Below are 20,006 nucleotides of genomic sequence, written 5' to 3'. Positions count from 1 at the left end.
CTTGCTGGTATGGAGAGGAGAGCTGTATTTTTGAAGACGCCTTCGGGCTTTTTTCCTGGGCACTCTGCTAAGAGCTCTCGGTCTGCTCTTGCAGTCAGCCATGCAGACTTCTTTAAAGATGAGAGAGGAGCTCCCCTCTGCTCACTTCAGCTCTGTTCACAACCGTTACACCCCCACCCCCTCGCCGGCCAACAGCGCCTGCGCGAGGCTGGCCGTGTCCCTGCGCCTGCAGTGGCCGGCGGGAGAACAAGCTCCGCCCCCAGTAGCTGTACCGTGCTGGGGCCGCTCTCGGGTCTCCTCTCGGGCCCCGCCGCAGCTCGTATGGTGCTTCCGGCTGTTGCTCCCCTGAGGCGGGGCTGTGCCCGCGTTCCTGCCGCGGCATGAAGAGGATTTTCGGGTTCGGGAGGAAGAGGAAGGGGCAGCAGCCCCTCGGCAGTGCCTCAACGCCCTATCCCGCCGGTGCGTACGATCTCCGGCAGAAGGACCTGGGCAAGCTGCACCGCGCGGCCGCCTGCGGCGACCTGGCCCAGGTGCGGCAGGGGCTGAAGAAGCACGGCGTCGACGGGCGGGACAAGGCGGACCGGTAAGGGGGGAGCGGTGGAGGGAGAGCGCTGAGGCGGGGTCGGGAGGCTCTGCAGTGCCTCCGGTGACAGCTCAGCGGCGCTGGGGTCGAATGGCCGCAGCAGTGCGGGGAGCGAGAGAGCCGTTTGCAGCCCAGCTCAGCCTTCGGCTGGGTGTGAAAGGCGGTCTTGCGCTGGCAGAAGTCCTTAAATTCGGCCTGGCGTCCAGCTGTCGCCTTTTTCCCCGACCTGCTCAGTGCCCTCTTTGCCGGAGTCGTACTTCCTTGCCTGGGTCACGGGAATGGAAGGGAGCAGCCTGCCAAAGGTGAGTTACACTTAAGCCAAGAAAGCTGAACTCCCTTAACTGAGGGTAACTTAAGGAGTGTTAAGCAGTGCAGGCAGGAAAGAGCCACAGAGCAGAAGAAATGTGTGGTTTGTTGATGGTGTGTGCACAGTTGCCTGATGCACCTTTTCTGACTGCGGTGTGGCAGCCAAAGCAACAACCTGATTTTAGATGGCAGTTAGCTGGTTTGGTACAGGTAGTCGATATCTTGGGTTGGAAGGTCCAGGCGGCAACTTGCAGGTGAAGCTGCTGCTTCTGGCAGGTGTTATTGTGTGGGTTTCTGAGTCAAGCGTAGCAAGTGTTGGCAGTTGTATCTTAAGGAGAAGTTCTGGACTGCAGCATAGCTCCTAGTGATCCATTGTAAGCAGAAGGGATTCAGCTTCAGTTTCTGGGTCTTGTATGTGGCAACCCCCTTAATGACTTTTCTGAAATGACTCAGAGTCAAAACCTTCGTGATGTTCTGAAGAGATCCTGGTTTTACCAGAGTAGCTCAGCTCCCTAGGCTGTCTGTCCTGAAGACTGGATTTCTGCCAGCCAGCTAGCTTACTGCCCCAAAAAGACCTAGATGTGTAGGAGTAGCAGGGAAGAGCATGGTAAGCAGGCACTTCAGTAATGCTGGTGGTGTGCCTGAGTGTTGCCAGTCAGTAGTTGTTTATGCAGCTGTAGGTGGGGGATGCAGTGTTAAGGTGGACTGTGTTCTGTGTATATTCCAGGTGTCTGAGTCGAGGTGCCCAATGGCATTTATGGAAATGGCTGCTGAATGTTTCTGTGTTTCCCCTGTACACTATACCTTCCATGAGGGTTGCAGGCCCACCAGTGCCTGTGGGTGTGATGTGAGTTGTGAGTGACCACCAGCTGCAGTCGTGTTTCAGACTTTCATTGGGTCCTCCAATGACTGGAAGAGTTGATGTCGCAGGAAATAGAAGTGAAGAATAGGAAGTGTGGGAAGTAATGGCTGAAATGTGTGCTTTGGTCATATGAATACCTCAGTTCTGGTCCTTGGGACTTCTGAAAGCAAAATCCTGTACCAGGGATGGGGCAAGTATCGTACCTACAGGCTCCTTCCATAAAATGGGTCCTGTAGCCCATAGGACCTCCCAGAAGATGCGCTTTGAACAGCATCAGTTAGGAGCAGGCGTTTTTTTCAGAGGTGTGCTAACAAAGTCTTCAGCCTTGCAGAAAGAGCTGTGCGAACCTCAGCCCAGAGTTGGAAATACTGTAGGTGTGATGCTGGCTAGTCATGAATCCTGGATCAAAGCTAATTGCTAAGAGAGCTATACCTTGTCAAGCTGCCTGTCAGAGTGAACTCTAGAGCAGCTTGTAGCTGCTGGGTTATCTGTTCAAGTGCTGTTAGAAGTGTGTGCCGCCACCCTGCAGTTTGCCTGTGGTCTCCCAGTGGCGTGGTTTTGTGGGGAGAACTGCTCAGGTAGTTCTCTTCTACCCCATGGGTGATCGGTGTAGGATTGCAGCCACAGGAGGAACAAGGTCTGCCCAGGGTCCCCAGGGCTGGGTGGCAGAGCAGCCTTGGTGTTCTTGTGGGGACAGGCAACTGTGAGCACTCTGTTCTCTGCCAGCTTGTGTCCTGAAGTTTATCTGTTGTGGAGCTGAGCAGCCCTTGCTTCAAGCAAAGCCATCTCCTTCCCTGCTGGTGGTCTGAGGGGCTTGGTTGAGGAGGCTTGCAGCAAGAGTCTGCTGGTTTTCTGAAGGCTTTTCTGTTTGCAGACCTGATAGTAACTTCTTCATGTTTCTCATGTTTCATAGTGCTTAGTGGCAGTAGGAGCTTTTTGAAGGAGTCCATGATCATCTAAACCAGTCCTGGTTAGCTTTCAGATACTATCAGTCAGTTGTTTCTTCAGAGATGAAGGATTCTGCATACTCACATGGGAATTTCTCAAAAGTTGTGGTAGTCATTCGTGCAATGCTTGAGTCTGTTATCTCTGTAGCAAGGTGTTGCAAATTCTGTTGAAGTTCCATGTTTTTCTTGCCCTTAACCTTGTTGCCCTGGAGGAGATCCATCAGCTGCCCTGTAACAAGAAGTGTCTGCATTAGGAATTGCTTTATTTCTGTGGGGATTTTCTATTGCTTCACCTTCAAGGGAGAAGGGTTCTGGCTGTTTCCTAGCTTGTCTCCTCCTCTGTTGGGACATGTGTCCTGCAGAGCAGCAGGCACTTTGCCTTCTACACAGAATGAAGCTTCTGCTGCTTGGTGCCTGTGATTTAGGGGGAAACACATGCAAGGAAGTCTGGGTGATTTTGTCTTTGTGTACAAGTTGGCTGGTTAATTAACACCAGACTTAAGATGTTCTGTGGTTTGAAGGAGCCCTTCTCTTTTTGGCAAGGTGTTAACTTGAAGAAAAAATTCATTTTTCTTTTGCTTTTCATTTTGTTGTATTTGCTTATGCTGGTTGTGTTTTGTGGAAACATGATATTCCCTCCTTGGAGAGGGCTTCCTCCATAGTAGGCTTTTTATTGCTGTAATAGTCGTACATGTCAGGAAGGTCAGATATTACTTTGCTGTAGTCGGGATTACAGTGTTTTGCTGTCTGGTTTACTGCACCTTATCAGAGGCACTTGAGTGCAAGTGTTTGCAGCCCTAGTAAGCAAGCGAGAGAAAAACCGGTAATTCTCAAAGTGCAGGGAAACACTAATGTTCTTGCTAAAATCCCCATCTCCTACATCTCTGATACACTTCTAGCACATGTATGATCATAGAGATTTACTTGCTGTAGTCCTCAGATTTCTGATCTTTGGTCTCTGTTGCTGTGCCTTGTGTGTGCTACTGCTGGAGGCAGTGACCAATGCCTAGGCACAGGAATCTGTGCACTTTCAGTTCTGCAGTGAAGAAAATAGCACCTTACTAAGTGGACGCTGTGGAGACTTTTTGCCAGCAAGCCTCAGGTGTTTGGTGTGCAACTACCATTGCTGGTAATGGAATGAGAAGTCTTTTCTTAAGCTTGCTTTACAAAGTGAAACTTGTGATCATACCCGTATATCACAGCCTTAATTGTTTGTCTGTGCTAATTTAATGTACTTTAATTTTTAGGACACCTCTGCATCTTGCTTGTGCAAATGGCCATGTGGATGTTGTCACATACCTCGTAGAAAACAAGTGTAAGCTAAATCTTTTTGACAATGATAACAGATCACCACTGATGAAGGTATGTGCAATATGTTATGTTCTTGTAAGTGGAGCTTATCGATTATGCACTAAATGATGTATCTTGCCAGATTCTTTATATAGGCTTTTGTAGAACCATGTATTTTGTAATTGCTGTGGCATAGGCATATATGTTAGGTAATCTTCGAGGATGCTCTTTTGTTCCACTGTAGGGAAGCTGGGGGAGTTGTAACAAAGTGGAATGTAAATGTTGGAAATTTTTGCCTTCTTGTGTGTTGTTCCCAGGCAGTACAATGCCAGCAAGAAAAGTGTGTGGCTATTCTGCTAGAGCATGGTGCTGACCCAAATCTGGCGGATGCAGATGGGAATACTGCCCTTCATCTTGCTGTTATATCTCCTAATACATCTGTAGCAGGGCTATTACTTGAGCATAATGCCAATATTGATGCCCAGAATAAGGTAAACTTAGATTTGTTACAGAAGCTCTTTCTGAAAATCACGTTAGTGCTCATCTTGAGGGGGCTTTTTCACTTTGATTTTTAACTTGATGGATTTATATGTCCTATCAGGAGGGATGTACCCCGTTGCTTCTTGCTGTCTCAGAACATCAGGAAGAGATAGTGGAATTTCTTCTTAAAAAAGGAGCTGATGTGCATGCTCGAGATCAGTGTGAAAGGTGAGGGATATGTCAAAACTCTGCATGGGTCCCTTTAGTTATTCTTTAGGTTGGATTGATGAGAGTCATGGGAATGAGCTTTGAAAGCAAGTCTGCGCTTGGCTGCTGTCATACCTCAGTGGATGATTTTTGCACTGAGGATTGCCAGAAGGCATTGTGTGTGGTGGCCCTTCTGGCAGGAAAGGTGCCATTAGCTGAGCAGCATTGCCTCAATTTGAAAAACCATCCCCTGCATAGCAGCATAGTTTGTATATAAGTATTGTCTACGTGGAAGCTTTGTCCGAAGCTTGAGAATTTAATTATTCTGACTCCTTCTCCCATTTTATTGTTGCTCTTAATACTTAACGAAAACCACCCTTTCTTCTGTTCATTTTAAAGTAACAGGGAAATACTTTTTTTGAGAGCAAGTATGAATAAAAATAATTCTAGTGTCTATGTAATATTATCTGTTCCATATAATACTTTGAACATTTCAGAACTCCACTTATGACCGCTGCTTCTGGTGGGGAGCTTAATTTGGTAAAAGCTCTTCTTCATTATGGTGCTGATCTTTCCCATAAAGACACTAATGGGTGGACAGCTGAGGATTATGCTGTTATCCATGGATATTCTAGGTAAATTTTCAACTTTATCATTGGAATAAGTTGTCTGTTATCAGTGTCTGTTGTCTAAGTTGCTGGTTTTGGGGTAACAGCACCAAGGTTTAATTGTGTGTTGAGACCTGTCTTGAAGCTGTGCTTCGTAATGTCTTCCAATATGTATTGTTACTGTGTTTAATGTTAACTCAGAATTGAGGAAGATTTTCACCCAGAATTCTCTGATAGCTTTCAAATTTTGTTGAGCTCGCATGTGCGCAAAATAAAAAAAGAGGCTGTATCCTACAGTTACCCAGAGGTGGAACTTGGCAAATTGAAGTTCATGTAAACCCTCTCCCCAAATCAGCACCTTTGTCCTGACCTATTTCCCCTTCAATAACCAGGAACTATGAGACTTTTGTTTCAGATAAGATCTAACTAATAACCCTTTTTGTCAAAATCTCTGGCAGTTTACTACTCTTATGCATAGTTTTGTACCTCTGGATGTTCCTTCTCTAAGGTGGTTATGTGTGCTGAAAAGCAAGGCTGTGGAAAATTTACCAAGCAGGAAAGCAGTAGTTAATGATTTTGTAGGTCTGAATATGCATGTGTAGACAAACATGACTGTAGTGGATGTTGAAGTTTGTAATAGTCACACAATAAGTTCTCTGTATGTTACCCTTAGTGAATACATCTGAGTATATGAATCCATATGGCTAATATGTATAGGATGGACAATAAGTGGCTGTTAACTGTTCTGTTAGATGGTCTGTATAAATAAGTTGGTACTTTTACCAAAGATATTTCCTTTCTTTCTCTATGTAGTCTTAGTAAACAACTGTCAGAATACACAGACTGGAAAAACACAGGAGAAGCTTCTGCAAGTGATGCACATAGCACTCAGCACCAGGCAGGAGCTTGTGACTTTACATTGGGTGCACCTGCTATGGACAGAGGAGGTAGGATCCTTAACCATGGAGTAGCTCTTGAGGAAAATCAGCATGTCATTTCCTTTAGGTGGCTTGTATTGTTAACACTTACTGTGTTCACCATTAAATTTAGTGGAGGCATGAGATGGAAAGCACAAAAGGTTGTGTGAATGTGCTTATCTGTTGCTAGCTGGAGGTGCTTCTTGTCAAGCTGGTTTGTGTGCTACATGTTCATTTATAGGATTGTTGCCTTCTGCTTGTCAGGTTGCCCATCTGTGTAGATTTTCCTCTAGAGAGAAGGGGGACAGGGAAGGAACTAGGCAAGAGTGTTTTTGTACTTCAGGTGTGTAATTTTACCTACAGATGGCCATTCAGCTTGTGAAAATCCAATTGCAAAAACAGTAGGTTGATCTTGAGTAGTTGTTCATACTTTTGTTGTTGGAAAGCAACAGATGAGTTAGCAGAAGGTATGTATCATGTTAATTTCCAGTGAGTTTGTATGTCTTTGTTTTAACATTAGTACTCATCTGCAATAAAATTTTTAGTGAGTCATCCTTTCTCAGCATCAGTTACTCCCCCCCCCCCCCCCCCCGCCTTGTAGTTTATTAGGGACATACTCTTAAGAAAAATTATCTTGGAGTGGTAACTTTGTTAGCAACAACAATGTAGCATTTGTGTTGTATCTTCTTGGACATTGTTTGGTTTGCAAGAAAAACAATGTTTTTTGGCCCCTTTCAGTAATTTTGTTAAATGAGCTTTAAAAAAATCCATATTAATTAGTGATCTAGATAATTAAATTGCCTTGTGAGCAAAAAATTAAGTTCTTCCGTGAGTTTTTAAAATCCACTCTAAGCTTATGAGCTCACATAGCTATAGTGGAATATTAGAAAATTAATATTGTAATTTAAATGAAATGTTGTCTCATCATTTAAATCTCAGACCCTACAGTGAAAATTTTTTTTTTCTTTCTTTCCGGGTTTTTAAAGGTGTTATGCCAGAGCTGTGTGGCAAATGGGCAGCAGATTGTTCACAGTTCATTACTCTTTTTTTTTTTTTTTTTTTTTTATTTTTAAATACGCCAAGAAATAAGAGTAAAACATGGGCTGTATATGTGATATTTTTCCTCACTGACTTTTCCCAGATATGTGAATTTAATTTAGAGCTGAACTTTGCTCATTTAATTTGGCAACAGTTGATTTGATTTAATGAAGAGACTTGTAAAGTTTCCTGGTAGTTTGGAGGAAGATTGTTGGAAAGGGCTTGGGACATGTAGTTTAATCAGCAAACTGTTGTTTTCACTCAAACAGCATTCTCTGTTACTGCCTCTTGTGCATGTAGATAATTACTGTAGTACCCCCTGGTAATGGCTGACAGGCCCGGGTTATTTTAAAATACATGGCTTGAAGAATAATATTGTCTTGTGACTTCAAAACTGACATGCTCTCAGGGAAATATGGGTTCTTGAACCAAATAATTTGCCCTATTCCTTGAAAATTATGCTACTATTAATATAAGTCCGTAATATTATGAGAAATCTTTACTAATGCCTCTTCTTAATTTGAAGAAGCATTATAAGTATGAAGAGAATGTTATGTGAGTTAAGGACTTAGGAGGAGAAGGTATGCTTGTTTTTCTCAGGAGTAGTATAAATCCTTTTCTCCTGGTACTCAGTCTCTTAAAAGACGACCCTGACTTGAGGGAGAGAGATTAGTAGCATATAGGGAACATTTATTGGCATTAATCCTGTAGTCTCTGACTAGGAGACACAAAGCACAGGTCCTGCATCTTGAGAGTCTCTTTGGTGTGTTGCATAGGCATTGAAGCTTCTGTTAAGAGAAGCTGGGGTGATCTTGAGAAACCAGAGAAAAAGCCACTTTGGAGTTATTTTCTCTTGCTCTTCTGTACTATGTTTCTGGGATTTTCAATGTTGTTTTTATTCCTTCTGCTGCTTTTGCACTCTTCAAAATGCTCCCTTCTAATGAGCAAATTGTCATATTTAAGAAGTTGACTCGTGCTTATTTGTATGCTTCCTTTTTGTCAGGACATGAACCTTCTTATTAATCACGAACAGGTTTGCAAAAACCTCCAAATGAATGGCTTCCAGCCCTAGCATATTGAATTACAGACTCTTTAGATTTGAAGTTAGAATTTCTTGTGCAGAAAATAATAATTACGCAATTTTTGTAAAGACAAGAGAGATACAGATTTCTAGTATGACTGCTGCTGCTGAACCCAGGACAGTCCAAAGTGACAGTATTTTTTTTTTTTTTTTAGCTACTGCACTGTATGTTAGTGATTTGTTTCTTCAGTGTTTCCCTGAGTCCCTACAGAAACTGTTGGGTTTTCATCATAGAGTTCCTGGAAAAGAAATGAGTGCTTCAGTACGTTTTGCATCTCCTGAGGTCAGGAAAAATTGTCATGTATGACCTTTTAAGAGAACTGGGAAATGGAAGTGGAATGAGAAACCATCTTGAGACCTCTTCTTACCTCTTTAAGTGTGTTTTTCATAGGAGTCCTTTTGCCACATTCATTCCATGTATCTGTGGTAAAATCAATTTAAGCAAGACTCCCTTCTGCTTCAAGAAAAATGTTATGGCCTTGTCACAAAGAAATTTGGTGTAAGGTAGCTGTAATAGCAGAACCCAGAACCACACCATTTTCTGACTTGAAATATAAAATTTTACTAAGTAGGACTGGGTAGAGCAGGTGGATAGGTGATTTATATTCTAAAACTTGTGTTCCACAACAGATAGACATGTATATGCACACAAACATGCATGCATGATACTCACACAGTCAGTGCACCCAGTTTGGTTCAGTTCTGGCTTTCCCTATAGTCCTGGGGGAAGAGGATATTTGTTCTGACCACTTGTATCTGCATTCTGGCTGCTGGCATAGCTTCCCGTATGTGAACAGTTCAGCATGGTCAACTCAATGCAAGCAGGACTTTTATCTTTAAACTGAGGTAGGAGGGGTCTGTTTGCATCAGACACCAACTGACACAAGTTTCAAGGTGAGCTGGTTAAAGGCAAGAAGTTCTGGGTTGCTTTTTTAGTAGGGATAATAAACATGCTAAAACTGTAACTTGTGATGAGTGTAAATAACATAATGGCTCAAAGTTGTGTGGTAAAGTGAGTACCAAAACCAGGATTTCCTTCAAAATTTCTCGTCAGTGTATCTCCAAAGTTTAGTTGTTGGTAGCTAAGGATTTTGGGGATTCTTAGAGGAAGGGATTTTAAGTGTGCTGTATGTGGAAAGCACTCTACAAATATGAAGGAATTACATTTGCAGTCTGTGCTAGGCAGGGGCTAGTCAAGTTGAGGGAAATACAAAGTTGACAGTAAATTTCTGGTAAACTGTTTCATTTTCCAGTATTCTGAAATACTGAGTATTTTACATGGAGCAAGTAAATTAAGTTACACTGTTTGACACTGTCCCTTGAGAGTAGACTTCTGTAGATAGTAACTGGTTTTGTTCTAGTGCTTACAGCTGTAGAGTAGGCTGATATTCACAGTACATTCTCCACTGCTATAGCTTTGTTGATGTACTGCTTGTGTTTTCCAAGTTCTGGGAATACAAATTTATTCTGATATCATTGTTTCATCTGTCCTTTCCATGCCTTTTCCTAAATGGATATAGGAATGCCACAATCTCCTAACCAGGCATCAAGAATGGGAAAATCAAGGAAAGGTATTCTATGCAGTAACACTTCAAATGTGAAACATGTTTTAACAAATACAAATGTTAACTCACCTATGATATTTATTATCCTGGAAGTCACTATTTTAATGGTTTTGGTTTTATAAATTGGATGCGAGAGCAAGCTTTGGGTGCTTTTTATTTGTTTGCATGTTTTGCATGACTCCTTTATTATCGAGTGTCTGCTTTGTGTCATTTAATGGTAGTAAACTTTTTTTTTTAAATATGCTCTTCTATTACTCCAGAATGGCAATGGACTTTAATTAAAGTTTGAAACAAGCAGCCCCCAGAGACTGCTTTTCTAGATTCTGTTTCTATGGTAGGGCATTAAGGTCTGTGAGAAAGCTAGCTCATGAACTTTCTGTGTTGACTTCTAAAGGACAGTGTGACCTGGTTTTGATCATTGCTTAAAGTTGCTATGCGTTGAAATCAAAAGTTTGGATAACTTTCTTGACTGGTTTGATTCATTATAACTGTACTAATTGAAAATATAACTGAAGCCACCTGTGAAGAGTTCGTAACTGACTGCAACATACTATCGACACAGAGACAGATTTTTACACAGCCTGGGAGGTTCACAGGTACATTAGACTGCTAGTAATGAGTGAGTTAACATAAAACTGTGGTATGTCCAAATAATTAAAATTTTTAAATTTTATTTGTTTGCAATAGGCAACATTAAAAATTGGAGTCTGTGTTAGTATTTTTTTATGGTTTAGCTTGTTCTTGCATTGGAAGTTTCACAAGACAAGTCTACATGACTTGTCCACACTGAACCACATGTACTGTATTTCATTGTCTGAAAGCCCTGTTCAGGTCAGGAAATGTACTCGTCAAAATTCTGACATAAACCCTGTCTTTAGGTCAGACAAAATTTCCATATTCATTTTGGTTTACTGGCAGTAGAGGAGATGTCTTCAGGCATGATATCTCATTGTTTTCTTTTTCCTTTAATGATTTTGTCCAATACCTCAGTTTGGTTGTCATCCTGCTGACTTTATGGAAGGTCAGCAATCTCCTATTTATAAGCAACTTCATTTTGTTATGATAGTTAACAAGAACTAGTTACTGAGAGCTTGAGGAGTGCTGAAATAGCTACTATGTGGAGGGGTTTTTGTAGGTTTGATTTTGGTTTTGTTTTTTTCTTCTGTCTTGGGAATTGAAGACCCCTTTTATTTCACCTTAGTTGTTGGTACTTGAGAGGTTTCAGCACTCTTCAGGCTGGATTCCCATAGTTCAGATTTCTGTCATACATGTGTGATATGCTAGAGAGCACTCTCATTGAATTTGCAAATGGCCCCAAGCTGTGGGAATCAGTAGATATGCTTCAGGTTAGCACTGTCATTCACAGGGACCTTGGCAAGCTGGGTAAACAGGCTGTCAGGCCTGTCTCGTGAAATTCAGCAAGGGAAAATGCCAAGTCCTGCATGTGGAAAGGAAGAACAGCCACTTGTCACAAAACATGCTGGGACTGCCTAGCTGGAGAGCTGCTTTGCTGAAAAGGCCTGGAAGGTCTTGGCAGAGAGTGAGCTGAGAATGAGCCAGCAGCATGTCCTGGCAACTGAGGTGGTCAGCAGTGTCCTGGGCTGTATTAAGAGCATCATAGCCAAGAGTTTGGGGAAGGTAATTGTGCACCTCTACTCAGCACTCACTGGGTTGTATTCAGCTCCCTAGGTATAGTTTTGAGCCCTGCATACAGGAGGGGCTGGACTCTTGTTCTGTCTGAACAGTGAGCAAGTTCAGTGGAGGGCTTTCAAACTCACCAGGAGCAGGAATGCTTGCCTTTCAAGGAGCGAGTCAGGAAACTGGGGTTGTTCAGCCTAGAGAAGAGATGACTTTGAAGGGGACCGAGCAGCAACTTTCAGGAAAAGGCAAAGCCAGGTGCTTCCCAGTGGTGCATGATAGGAGTCAAAAATAAAAGAGGTATAAATGGAAATGGGGGTTTCTAATTGGATAGGGACTGCTTCACCATGATAAGGGCAGTACAGTTTCCCTCCTTGGAGGTGTTCAAGACCAGACTGGTTTAAAGCTTTAAGCAGCTTTATCTGACCTCATGGCTGAGCCTGCTTTGAGGAGGCAGTTGGCTTAGAGGCTTCCTGGGGTCCCTTCTAACCTGATTTATTCTATGATCCTACATGCAAGCTGCTTCATAACACCAGTGAAAGCTTGGAGTGTAATATAGAATGCCCTGGTTACATGCTTTTTATCTGTTGAATACCCTTTTTGATGCAATGTAGAGAACTGCTGGTAATTCTTCCACCTGAGAATAAGCTTTAGATTTTGATTATGCTTTTTGATTTTATTTACCTTTTCTGAATAATCTGTAACTGGGTAGAGCAACAAATCTTGGTATTATATAACATAATGTATACATAATGTTATATAAGATAATAAATCTCTGTATGTGATGTGTACACATGTGTAATATCAGTAATTCAGTGTTAGTTAATTTACTAGCTGTCTTGCTAAGCCACCAACATTTTGTTAATTGTTTACTGACGTAGTATATTCATGCTATGGGGAGGATTGGGTGGGTTTGGTTTGCTTGGAGTTTTGTTTGTGTGTATTTTTTGGTTGGTTTGTTTGTTTTTACCTTAGAGATGTTTCTTAAACTTCTAGGTATATTAGAGTCCAAAGGAGATACAACTCTGGCCTCTTTGGGGTGGATTTTGGTGTGTGTGGGGGTGTTTATTTATTTTGTTTGGTTTGGTTTTTGTTTTGTTTTGTTTTTAGTTAATTTAACATTAATATATTATTAGTTTAATATAATTAATGCATGGTATTTGTTTTGGAAATGCATTTGTTCAGGCTGTCTTGTGTTGAATTGACTACCCCAAACTTCATACTACTATGACCTGCAGAGTTGTCCTGTGTTAAATGTTTGTATCTTCTGGTTAATTGTTAGCATGCCAGATCTAATTTCAAAATGTCACTTACTGTTTGAACAGCAATGGATGCGTTTTCCCAAGGAGACTCAATAAGGTGAGACTTTAAAAATGCCATTTTAACACTTACGTGAGGAATGATTTGTGAGACACAGTACTCATTTTGTCTTGCTTTTTAAGAAGCTCTGAGGAGAGGAGTGATGACAGTTGGCATACTTCCGAGGAGGAGGAACTCGATTTTACCCCCAAGGTATGGTGTGTTTACAAGAAAAATGTCCTTAAAAAATAAGTGAGTTGAAGGCAAGTTTTCTCTTTGATTGACAGAAACTGCAGTTCTCGCCCATATTGTTTTCTGCTTAGATGCAGTCTCTGGCCTGCCAGCCTTTCTTCTGCTGTGAGCTTTTCCTAAAAGATCCATAGCTATGGCAGACCATGCAGTAGATTTGTGGTTTGGGGCAAAAGAGCCAAAGAGGTGACGAGATAAGCAACCACACTGTTTTATTTGTTCATTTGAGTCAGATTTGCAACTCTTAAAATCTATACGTTACTATTGTACCTTGTTCTGTTCTTCTCTGAACATTGTTATTGTTTCCTGTGAACTTGGTGATAAAATTCTAACTGTTAAAGGGCATTTATTTATCAAGATCTACTGAAATCCTTCATTACCTACTTCTCCTTTCCTCCTCATTGGGCTCCTTAAGAACACTCAATGGATGAGTTACTCAAATGGGTTGTCTTTTGATGAGATGGCATTTCATGCGTGCATGTGATCTCGCACTGCATGTTTTCCCTCTGTTGTTTTGAATGCTAAGATAGTGTTGCTTTTGCCAGCTACAAGCTCTCATGCCTGTTGTTTAGCCTGATGTTCTGAAGAGTTATCAGCTTCTGCAGTGATATCTGGAGCATCTGTTCTGTTGCACTGGGATTCTGCAGTGATGAGGAGCTTGGGTGTGGAAGTTCAGTTACTCCTCTTAGTAACACTGGAGATGCAAGCATGTTTAGTTTTAACATCATGTCATTTTCTTGCCCTGATTTGAATAGAAATGTTGCAGTTTTCTGTCATGGTTTTGAAATGTAGGGGTATTTTGGGAAGTGTACTCGCAGGTACTAATTTATACATCAAGTCTAGGAGTCTCAACAGGTACTTGTGTTTTGCCCATTTGCAGGGAAGCCTTCTGAAACTGTGATCTTAATCATTAAGTAAAATTCAGCTATATTTACATATACTAAAACCAGGTTTTTAGAACTGTTATGCATGTAAATACAGTTTTGGAAACAACTTGCCAAAGGGTGCTTGCACAGCGGTTTTGGTGAAATAATCACTAAATTGGATATGTGAGGAGTGTTTTTGTAGTTGGAAGTATAGGATGAAGCCAGCACTAGAGCTCTATCAAAATGCCGGCCTGATTTTATTTGCTGTTCAAGATTTGATGTGAAAAATAAGATTTGTTGTTGTTACTGTGTTTAAAAAAAAAAAAAAAAAGAAAAAGGAAAGCCAAACCTAAACAAACAAAAAAACCCCACAACAACAAAACAATCAAAAAAAGACTTTTTTATTTTTTCCTTAAATATCTTTTTATTTACAGAAGCTGCAGAAGCCAAACTTGACACTGTTAATGAATGCTTCCCAGAAGTACAGGAAAAACAGTAAGCTATTTGGAAAAGACTGCATGATACACTGATATATAAAAGTGGACTTGCTAAGGAGGTGGTTTTTAATTGTTGGGAATTTTTTCTGTAGTTTTTGTTTTGGTTGGTTTGTTTGTTTTGGGTGCGGTTTGGTTTTTTGTGGGTTGTTGTTTTTTTTTTTTTTTGCCATTGTAGCTGATAAAGTAGCATTTTGAAAACACAGGGCTTAGTCATTTCGGGAAAAAGTCATATCCTCAAAATTAAGATATTAATCCCTTCCTAAGCCTTTGTCCCTAGTCAAGTCCATTCTCCATCCTGCCCATCCCTTAACTGGCTCCTTTTCCAGACGTTCCAAGATGACTTGTGTGCATTAATCTGGTAACATGCCTATTACTGTTTACATAACTCCTTTTGTTCACATGCATTTTTCCTTTTCTTGTGCTTAAAGATGGTGATAGTTCTAGAATTGAAAGTCTTAAGTCACCAAAGAAATGCCTCAGAGAAAGAACCCTGTCAGGTGCAAATGCAGGCAAAGGAAAATGTGGACAGTTATTGATTCAAGATGTGTCAGATGCAAAAAGCCTGGAGGAGGAGGAGGAAGAAGAGGAATATGATGAAAAAGATAATGGAGATGATGATGAGGATTATGAGGAGGAAGAGGAAGAAGAGGATGAAGATCTTACTCAAGACGAAAAGGAGGAGGAAGATCTTGAAGATGAAGAAACTCAGTCTAATGGCATAGTGGAGGAGGAGCAGGGTGAGAAAAAAGAACCTAAAGAGGAAATTAATCAGAAACTGGAGTACATTAGTAGTGCCAAGTATGAAGGGAAAGCTTGGTGTGAAGCTGGAAATGTCTGTGATAAAGCTGTAAGTAAAAAACTTGAAAAGGGGGAGGAATCTGTTGATACTCCTGTGTCTTTTATAGGTGGATGTTATGAACGGTCTCAAGAAAATATAGCTGCCATGTCTCCAAAGATGATGAATAATGAAGTATCTTGCAAGTCAATACCAAAACAAGCTGTCTTTCAAAATCTAAATAATTTGCAAGATACCCAAGAAAGGTGGAGCAAGAAAAGCATGATCCAGAAGAAGTTTCACAGAAATGCTGGCTCCTGTTTTGTAGATTCTGAAATGACAAACCGGAAAAAGGAGATGCCTCAGCCTCTTTCAGGTAGCTGTGGTCTTAAGGAGAAAGAGTCAAGCTTTGGTGATGGCTTTGAAAATGGTGGTAATTCTTGGTTAGCAGCAAAAAACCCAAGGCTTGGAAGTCAAAGACCAAACTCTGTTCTTGAATGTGTGGATGATGAAGATACTGAAGAAGAGCAATGTGAAGAAGTAGATGGTGAAGTCTGTGAAGCACTGAAACAAGGAAGTGAAAACTTGTCCTTAAACAAGTGTGAAGAAAATTTAAAAGAAGCATTTTACTCGAGCACCAAAGTGAGTATATAGGGATGATTCAATCACAAGGTTATTTTCTAAGGGTAATATAGGTAAGAAACGTTAAGCTGGAGTTCTATTAATACAATTCTTCAGATATATCAGTCTTTTGATCATCCTTTTTTGATATTAGGGAATGTCTTACTCCCAGGCAAAACTGTTTCTCAGGTATAAGAATACTATCAGGCAGTATCTTTTTTTTTTTTTTTTCTGTTGGTTTTAGTGTTTTTGTGGGAAAAAGGATAAGCAGTAGTCCTTTTCGGGATTCAGCTGAAGTTTTCTCAGTTGTATGTATAGATTTTGTCTGTAAAGATTTACTGCCATTTAGTAAAAATACTTGTGTGATGGCTGAAATTGAGGAAACAAAAAGAAGTTTAAATAGGATTGCGAGCAGAAAGCTAGTGATTGTCCTGGGAGGAAAGTAGGGGAAAAGAAGGCATGTGTTCCAAAATTATGTAATTTAAAGCTAGTGTTAGACTGACATGAGGAATTCTTCTTGGGGGATTTGCAGAACCAGGCATGAGCCTTTATGGTGTTAGGCATTGCTGCCTACTCATACAGATTGCCATGGAAAAATTGAAGGCCTTGTAGAACAAAGCTCAAAGTTTCCCATTTGTCTTAAACAAGAAAAGTATTTTTCAAGTAATCAATAGGTGGTGAAAAAGATGCTTTTTTGGCCCTTTGCAGTGTTTTGGTTGATCTTTTTAGGAGGAATCGTCTGAGTGGGATGGCAAGGAGGAGGAGCAGGGGAAGCAAGATATTGGTGAAGAGCTACAAACTGCAGTTGCTGAGGGTATGAAAAATTCTGCTTGTAATTATAGCCGTCAAGTCTACAATGCTTCAAAAGACAGTGTTGCTGGGAAAACTGAGTTTGTGAATACTGATCCCAATTCCTTTATAAGCATTAATGCACAGGAAATGAGCTGAAATGGTGATTGACACTGAGAAAGCAAATTTTCTTGTTGCCTGTGAGTCCTCATGGTCACTGGCAGAGAAGTAGTTTTGTGCCATTTCATTTATTCTTGAAGTGAAATTCTAGCATTGGATTCTGAATGATGCTATATGACACAAGTGCCATTTTTGCTTTTGTTGTGCTCTCCCTGAAGTGATCTGAACAAAATATGGAGATGAAAAAGAGGACTCAAGTGCCTTGAGTGTCACAGTAATATTCTTCTTTCTGTCTCATACAGTCAGATTGAAAAGCTGTGACTGCTCTTGGCTGAAGCCTGTGAAGTTTAGTCAAGCTGAGAGAAAGCTGTCTGTTTCAGTGCCTCACCTTGTCCAGTTTTAAAATGCAGATCATCTCTCCAGTGCCATGCTTGTGTGTGCTCGAAAGCATTACCATCTCTGTCAGAGCTGAGCACTTGGTACTCACCTCGGGTCTCGGAGAAGGAGAAGGCACATTTTTAAATGTCAGTGCTCAGGTGTCTAGCTTCTGGGAAGGTTCAGGGTAGCAAGCCTGTGTCAAGGAGGAATTTTCCTGGTAGCAGGACAAAAGGAGCATTGTTTCTTGATGATTTTAGTGTTGTTAGCTTGAGGATGTTTTGGATAATGTTTCAACAGTACTTCCTGTACAGTGGAAAGTGGTAGTGAATGCCAAATTTTAGAGCTATGGGCTGGAGAGCAGGTGACTTGAACTCTGTGTACCAAAGGACAGCAGCATGCTAGGGTGTCTTCAGGAATGTTACCTAAACATATTTTGGGTGTTGCTTGTAGCTGTCAGCTGTTGTGCATAGCCATCTTCTGCTGGAAAGGAGGCAAGAAGTGGTTATGTAAAGGAAATACCATGATGTGGCTGGGTGAGAAGAAACCCTGGAATAACACTTCTGAGTTTGTCCTCAACAATATAGCCGCTGTGCATCTTTTGGATGCAGGGCTTGAATGACAGGGAAAAGCAGAGTGAAATGAAAAAAAAAATAATCAGTGTCTCACTTTCCACCTCATTTTTAGGTGCCCTGACAGCAGTGGAAGCAGAGGAAGATGCTGACTCTCCATGGGATTCTGAGGTACTTCCCATGCTCCTCCTCTCAGGGATTCCCACCAGGGTGGGGGGTGGGAGAGTAGGAATAAGATCCAGAAGCACTGGAGAGCTTGCTTCTGTCTTGGGCCCTACCACTGAGGCTTCTTTCCTCTTTTTCTGCTTCTGCTATATCTTGGTAACTGGGGCCCCTTGAAATACTTCTGCTGTAGGCCAGCTGTTTAGTTAGGTTTGAGATAAAGCTAGGTCAGCCTGATGACATGGGCCTCATAGAAACCGGCTTTTGAGTTTGGTTTCTAGTATAGTATTGAAGCTGTGAGGTTTCTTGGTACTTAAAATAGTCTGAGCTTTTCACAGGGGTTGGCAGGATTTTTGTCCTTTCACCATACAGCTCTATTTTGCTGACCTGGTGGCCCTTACAGTCTACAACCTAGATGGTTAGGTATTTCTGAATAGATTCTCTCTACCTTTTGCAGGTGTACTTTGTCCGTTTTTGAAAGTCATGTTCAGCAGAAGTACCAGACATGTTGGCTGTGTTTGCCCTTTTAGTTCTTTCTGTCTGTGATGATGGGATGAAAGAAAACAGGCGGTCTGTAGTTAACCACTTGTGGCTTTTCTTGTGAGGAAAACTTAAATATTCCCTGCCCTCTTCTTAAAACTACAGGACTAAAATATTGATTTTGTTGGTTTTGTTGGGGTTTGTTTTTTTTTTTTTCTTAGGTAGCCTTAGTTTCTGTAAGCTTTGCCTTGCTAGACTTCGTTCAGCCCAAATCACCCTTGCAGTTGGGAGTAGCGATGTGTTCACTCACCCCTGCAGGATGTGTCCCTAGGGAACACAATCATGAACTTGAATGTCAGGTACAAGTTCAGTACAAAAATTGGATCACCACAGACCTGCAGTTACTGGTTCACAACCCACATCTTGAGTTGCCATGTTAATTCTGTTTTGTGGCTGTCCAGTTTGCCAAGGCCTGTCAACATGACAGAGTAGCTTAGATGAGTTTTGAGGTTTTTGCCTAAGATCTGAAAACACAGCTGCTGTGATTTTCCAATACACTATGTCTTGATGTGTCCCTTCCAAGTGTCTTAGCAAAGGTTTTTGCATCCCTTAAGATACTTGATACCATGCTGTGCAAGATGGCTTAGCAGGAGCTTTTTGCACAGAAATTAGTTGAACATGCATTTGTACCAGTTCTAATGCATTTGTTTTTAGATTATAGAGACAGATTCTGGAAGTCTGAGAAAAACATCATCTGGTGTGTTGTTCCCAGCTGCAGACAGACATGGAGCATGCTCTCAGGTTGCTTCAGGGGAACACAATGGTAACTTCCTGGTGGACTAAATGTTTGTTCGTAAGCATTTATAGGCTAAAGTGAACCTTGAGTGTCTGTCTTAGAAATGCTGTTAATGATGTATGCTACAGCAATGAAGTGCTTTGTACTTGTTAATTAACACCAGTTACCACAGCTCTTCCTTGCCAGTTTGTGAAGCAAGTTGTCTTGTTTGCATTGTGTGTACTTCGGATGCATTTGGATTTTTCTGGCTTCAGGTTCTTGTCGCATACTGTTGAAAGTATATGTGGTTTAGGACTGACCTTTCTGAAAACTTAAACAATTTTGATGATAATACAAGAGAAGAAAGCTATGACCTGGATAAGTATTTTTATTTTTTTTTACTTAGGTTATTGTTTTTATAGCTTTCTGTTCTGCTTTGCCTAGGAGCTAAAATTGTGACTAAAAGTTCAGGTTATGTGGCTAAAGGTTTTTGCCTGTAGTTTGTGACACCGTCTCTTGAGCATCTTGAGCATAGGATGGCAGGGAAGTTTTGCTGTTGGGATAGAACTCTTTTTAAAGGATTTCTCCTTTAACAAGTAGTTTATCAGTCCTGTTTGTAGGAGAGGTACAGCAGAAAAGCTGAAGAAGCTAATCCAGTTTTAATTCAGTAAGCTAGAAACAAAATGTTACAAGCTCCCAGGAGGTTTTATATCTACTTGAGTAATTGTCATGGGAGTCTGATTCGTCTGATTCTAGCAGATAAGTCAAAAACGAGTATACAAAAAAAAAAAGGCAAACAACAAACAAAAGAAAAAACAACAAAGGACCAACCAACCAACCAAAAAACCCACAAGGATAAAAGAAGTGTATAAAGGGTGTTAAAGTGATTATGGTAATCTTTCTA

General features: G+C 41.2%; 1 protein-coding gene across 3 annotated transcripts in view; it reads left to right on the top strand.

The window, feature by feature from the left end:
* The first annotated feature begins 248 nt into the window (after window positions 1–248).
* LOC136004089 (ankyrin repeat domain-containing protein 26-like) overlaps window positions 249–20,006 on the top strand; it is a 63,963-nt gene continuing 44,205 nt past the window's right edge. Inside the window, exons 1-15 of one of the 3 annotated variants that reach the window (XM_065660439.1) lie at window positions 249–583; window positions 3,946–4,060; window positions 4,306–4,479; window positions 4,590–4,696; window positions 5,173–5,310; window positions 6,097–6,230; window positions 9,840–9,890; window positions 12,848–12,881; window positions 12,965–13,034; window positions 14,371–14,431; window positions 14,862–15,170; window positions 15,339–15,850; window positions 16,559–16,643; window positions 17,801–17,856; window positions 19,042–19,150. In XM_065660439.1, the coding sequence (XP_065516511.1) occupies window positions 381–583; window positions 3,946–4,060; window positions 4,306–4,479; window positions 4,590–4,696; window positions 5,173–5,310; window positions 6,097–6,230; window positions 9,840–9,890; window positions 12,848–12,881; window positions 12,965–13,034; window positions 14,371–14,431; window positions 14,862–15,170; window positions 15,339–15,850; window positions 16,559–16,643; window positions 17,801–17,856; window positions 19,042–19,150 (2,158 nt within the window). In that variant the 5' untranslated portion in view covers window positions 249–380. Of the gene's footprint in view, window positions 584–3,945; window positions 4,061–4,305; window positions 4,480–4,589; window positions 4,697–5,172; window positions 5,311–6,096; window positions 6,231–9,839; window positions 9,891–12,847; window positions 12,882–12,964; window positions 13,035–14,370; window positions 14,432–14,861; window positions 15,851–16,558; window positions 16,644–17,800; window positions 17,857–19,041; window positions 19,151–20,006 lie in introns of all 3 variants that reach the window. The other 2 variants (XM_065660357.1, XM_065660265.1) reach the window with 2 other exon arrangements.

Source organism: Lathamus discolor, chromosome 1, assembly GCF_037157495.1.
Source record: "Lathamus discolor isolate bLatDis1 chromosome 1, bLatDis1.hap1, whole genome shotgun sequence".
Classification (NCBI taxonomy): Eukaryota; Metazoa; Chordata; class Aves; order Psittaciformes; family Psittacidae; genus Lathamus; species Lathamus discolor.
This window is presented reverse-complemented; position numbering and strand designations above follow the sequence as displayed.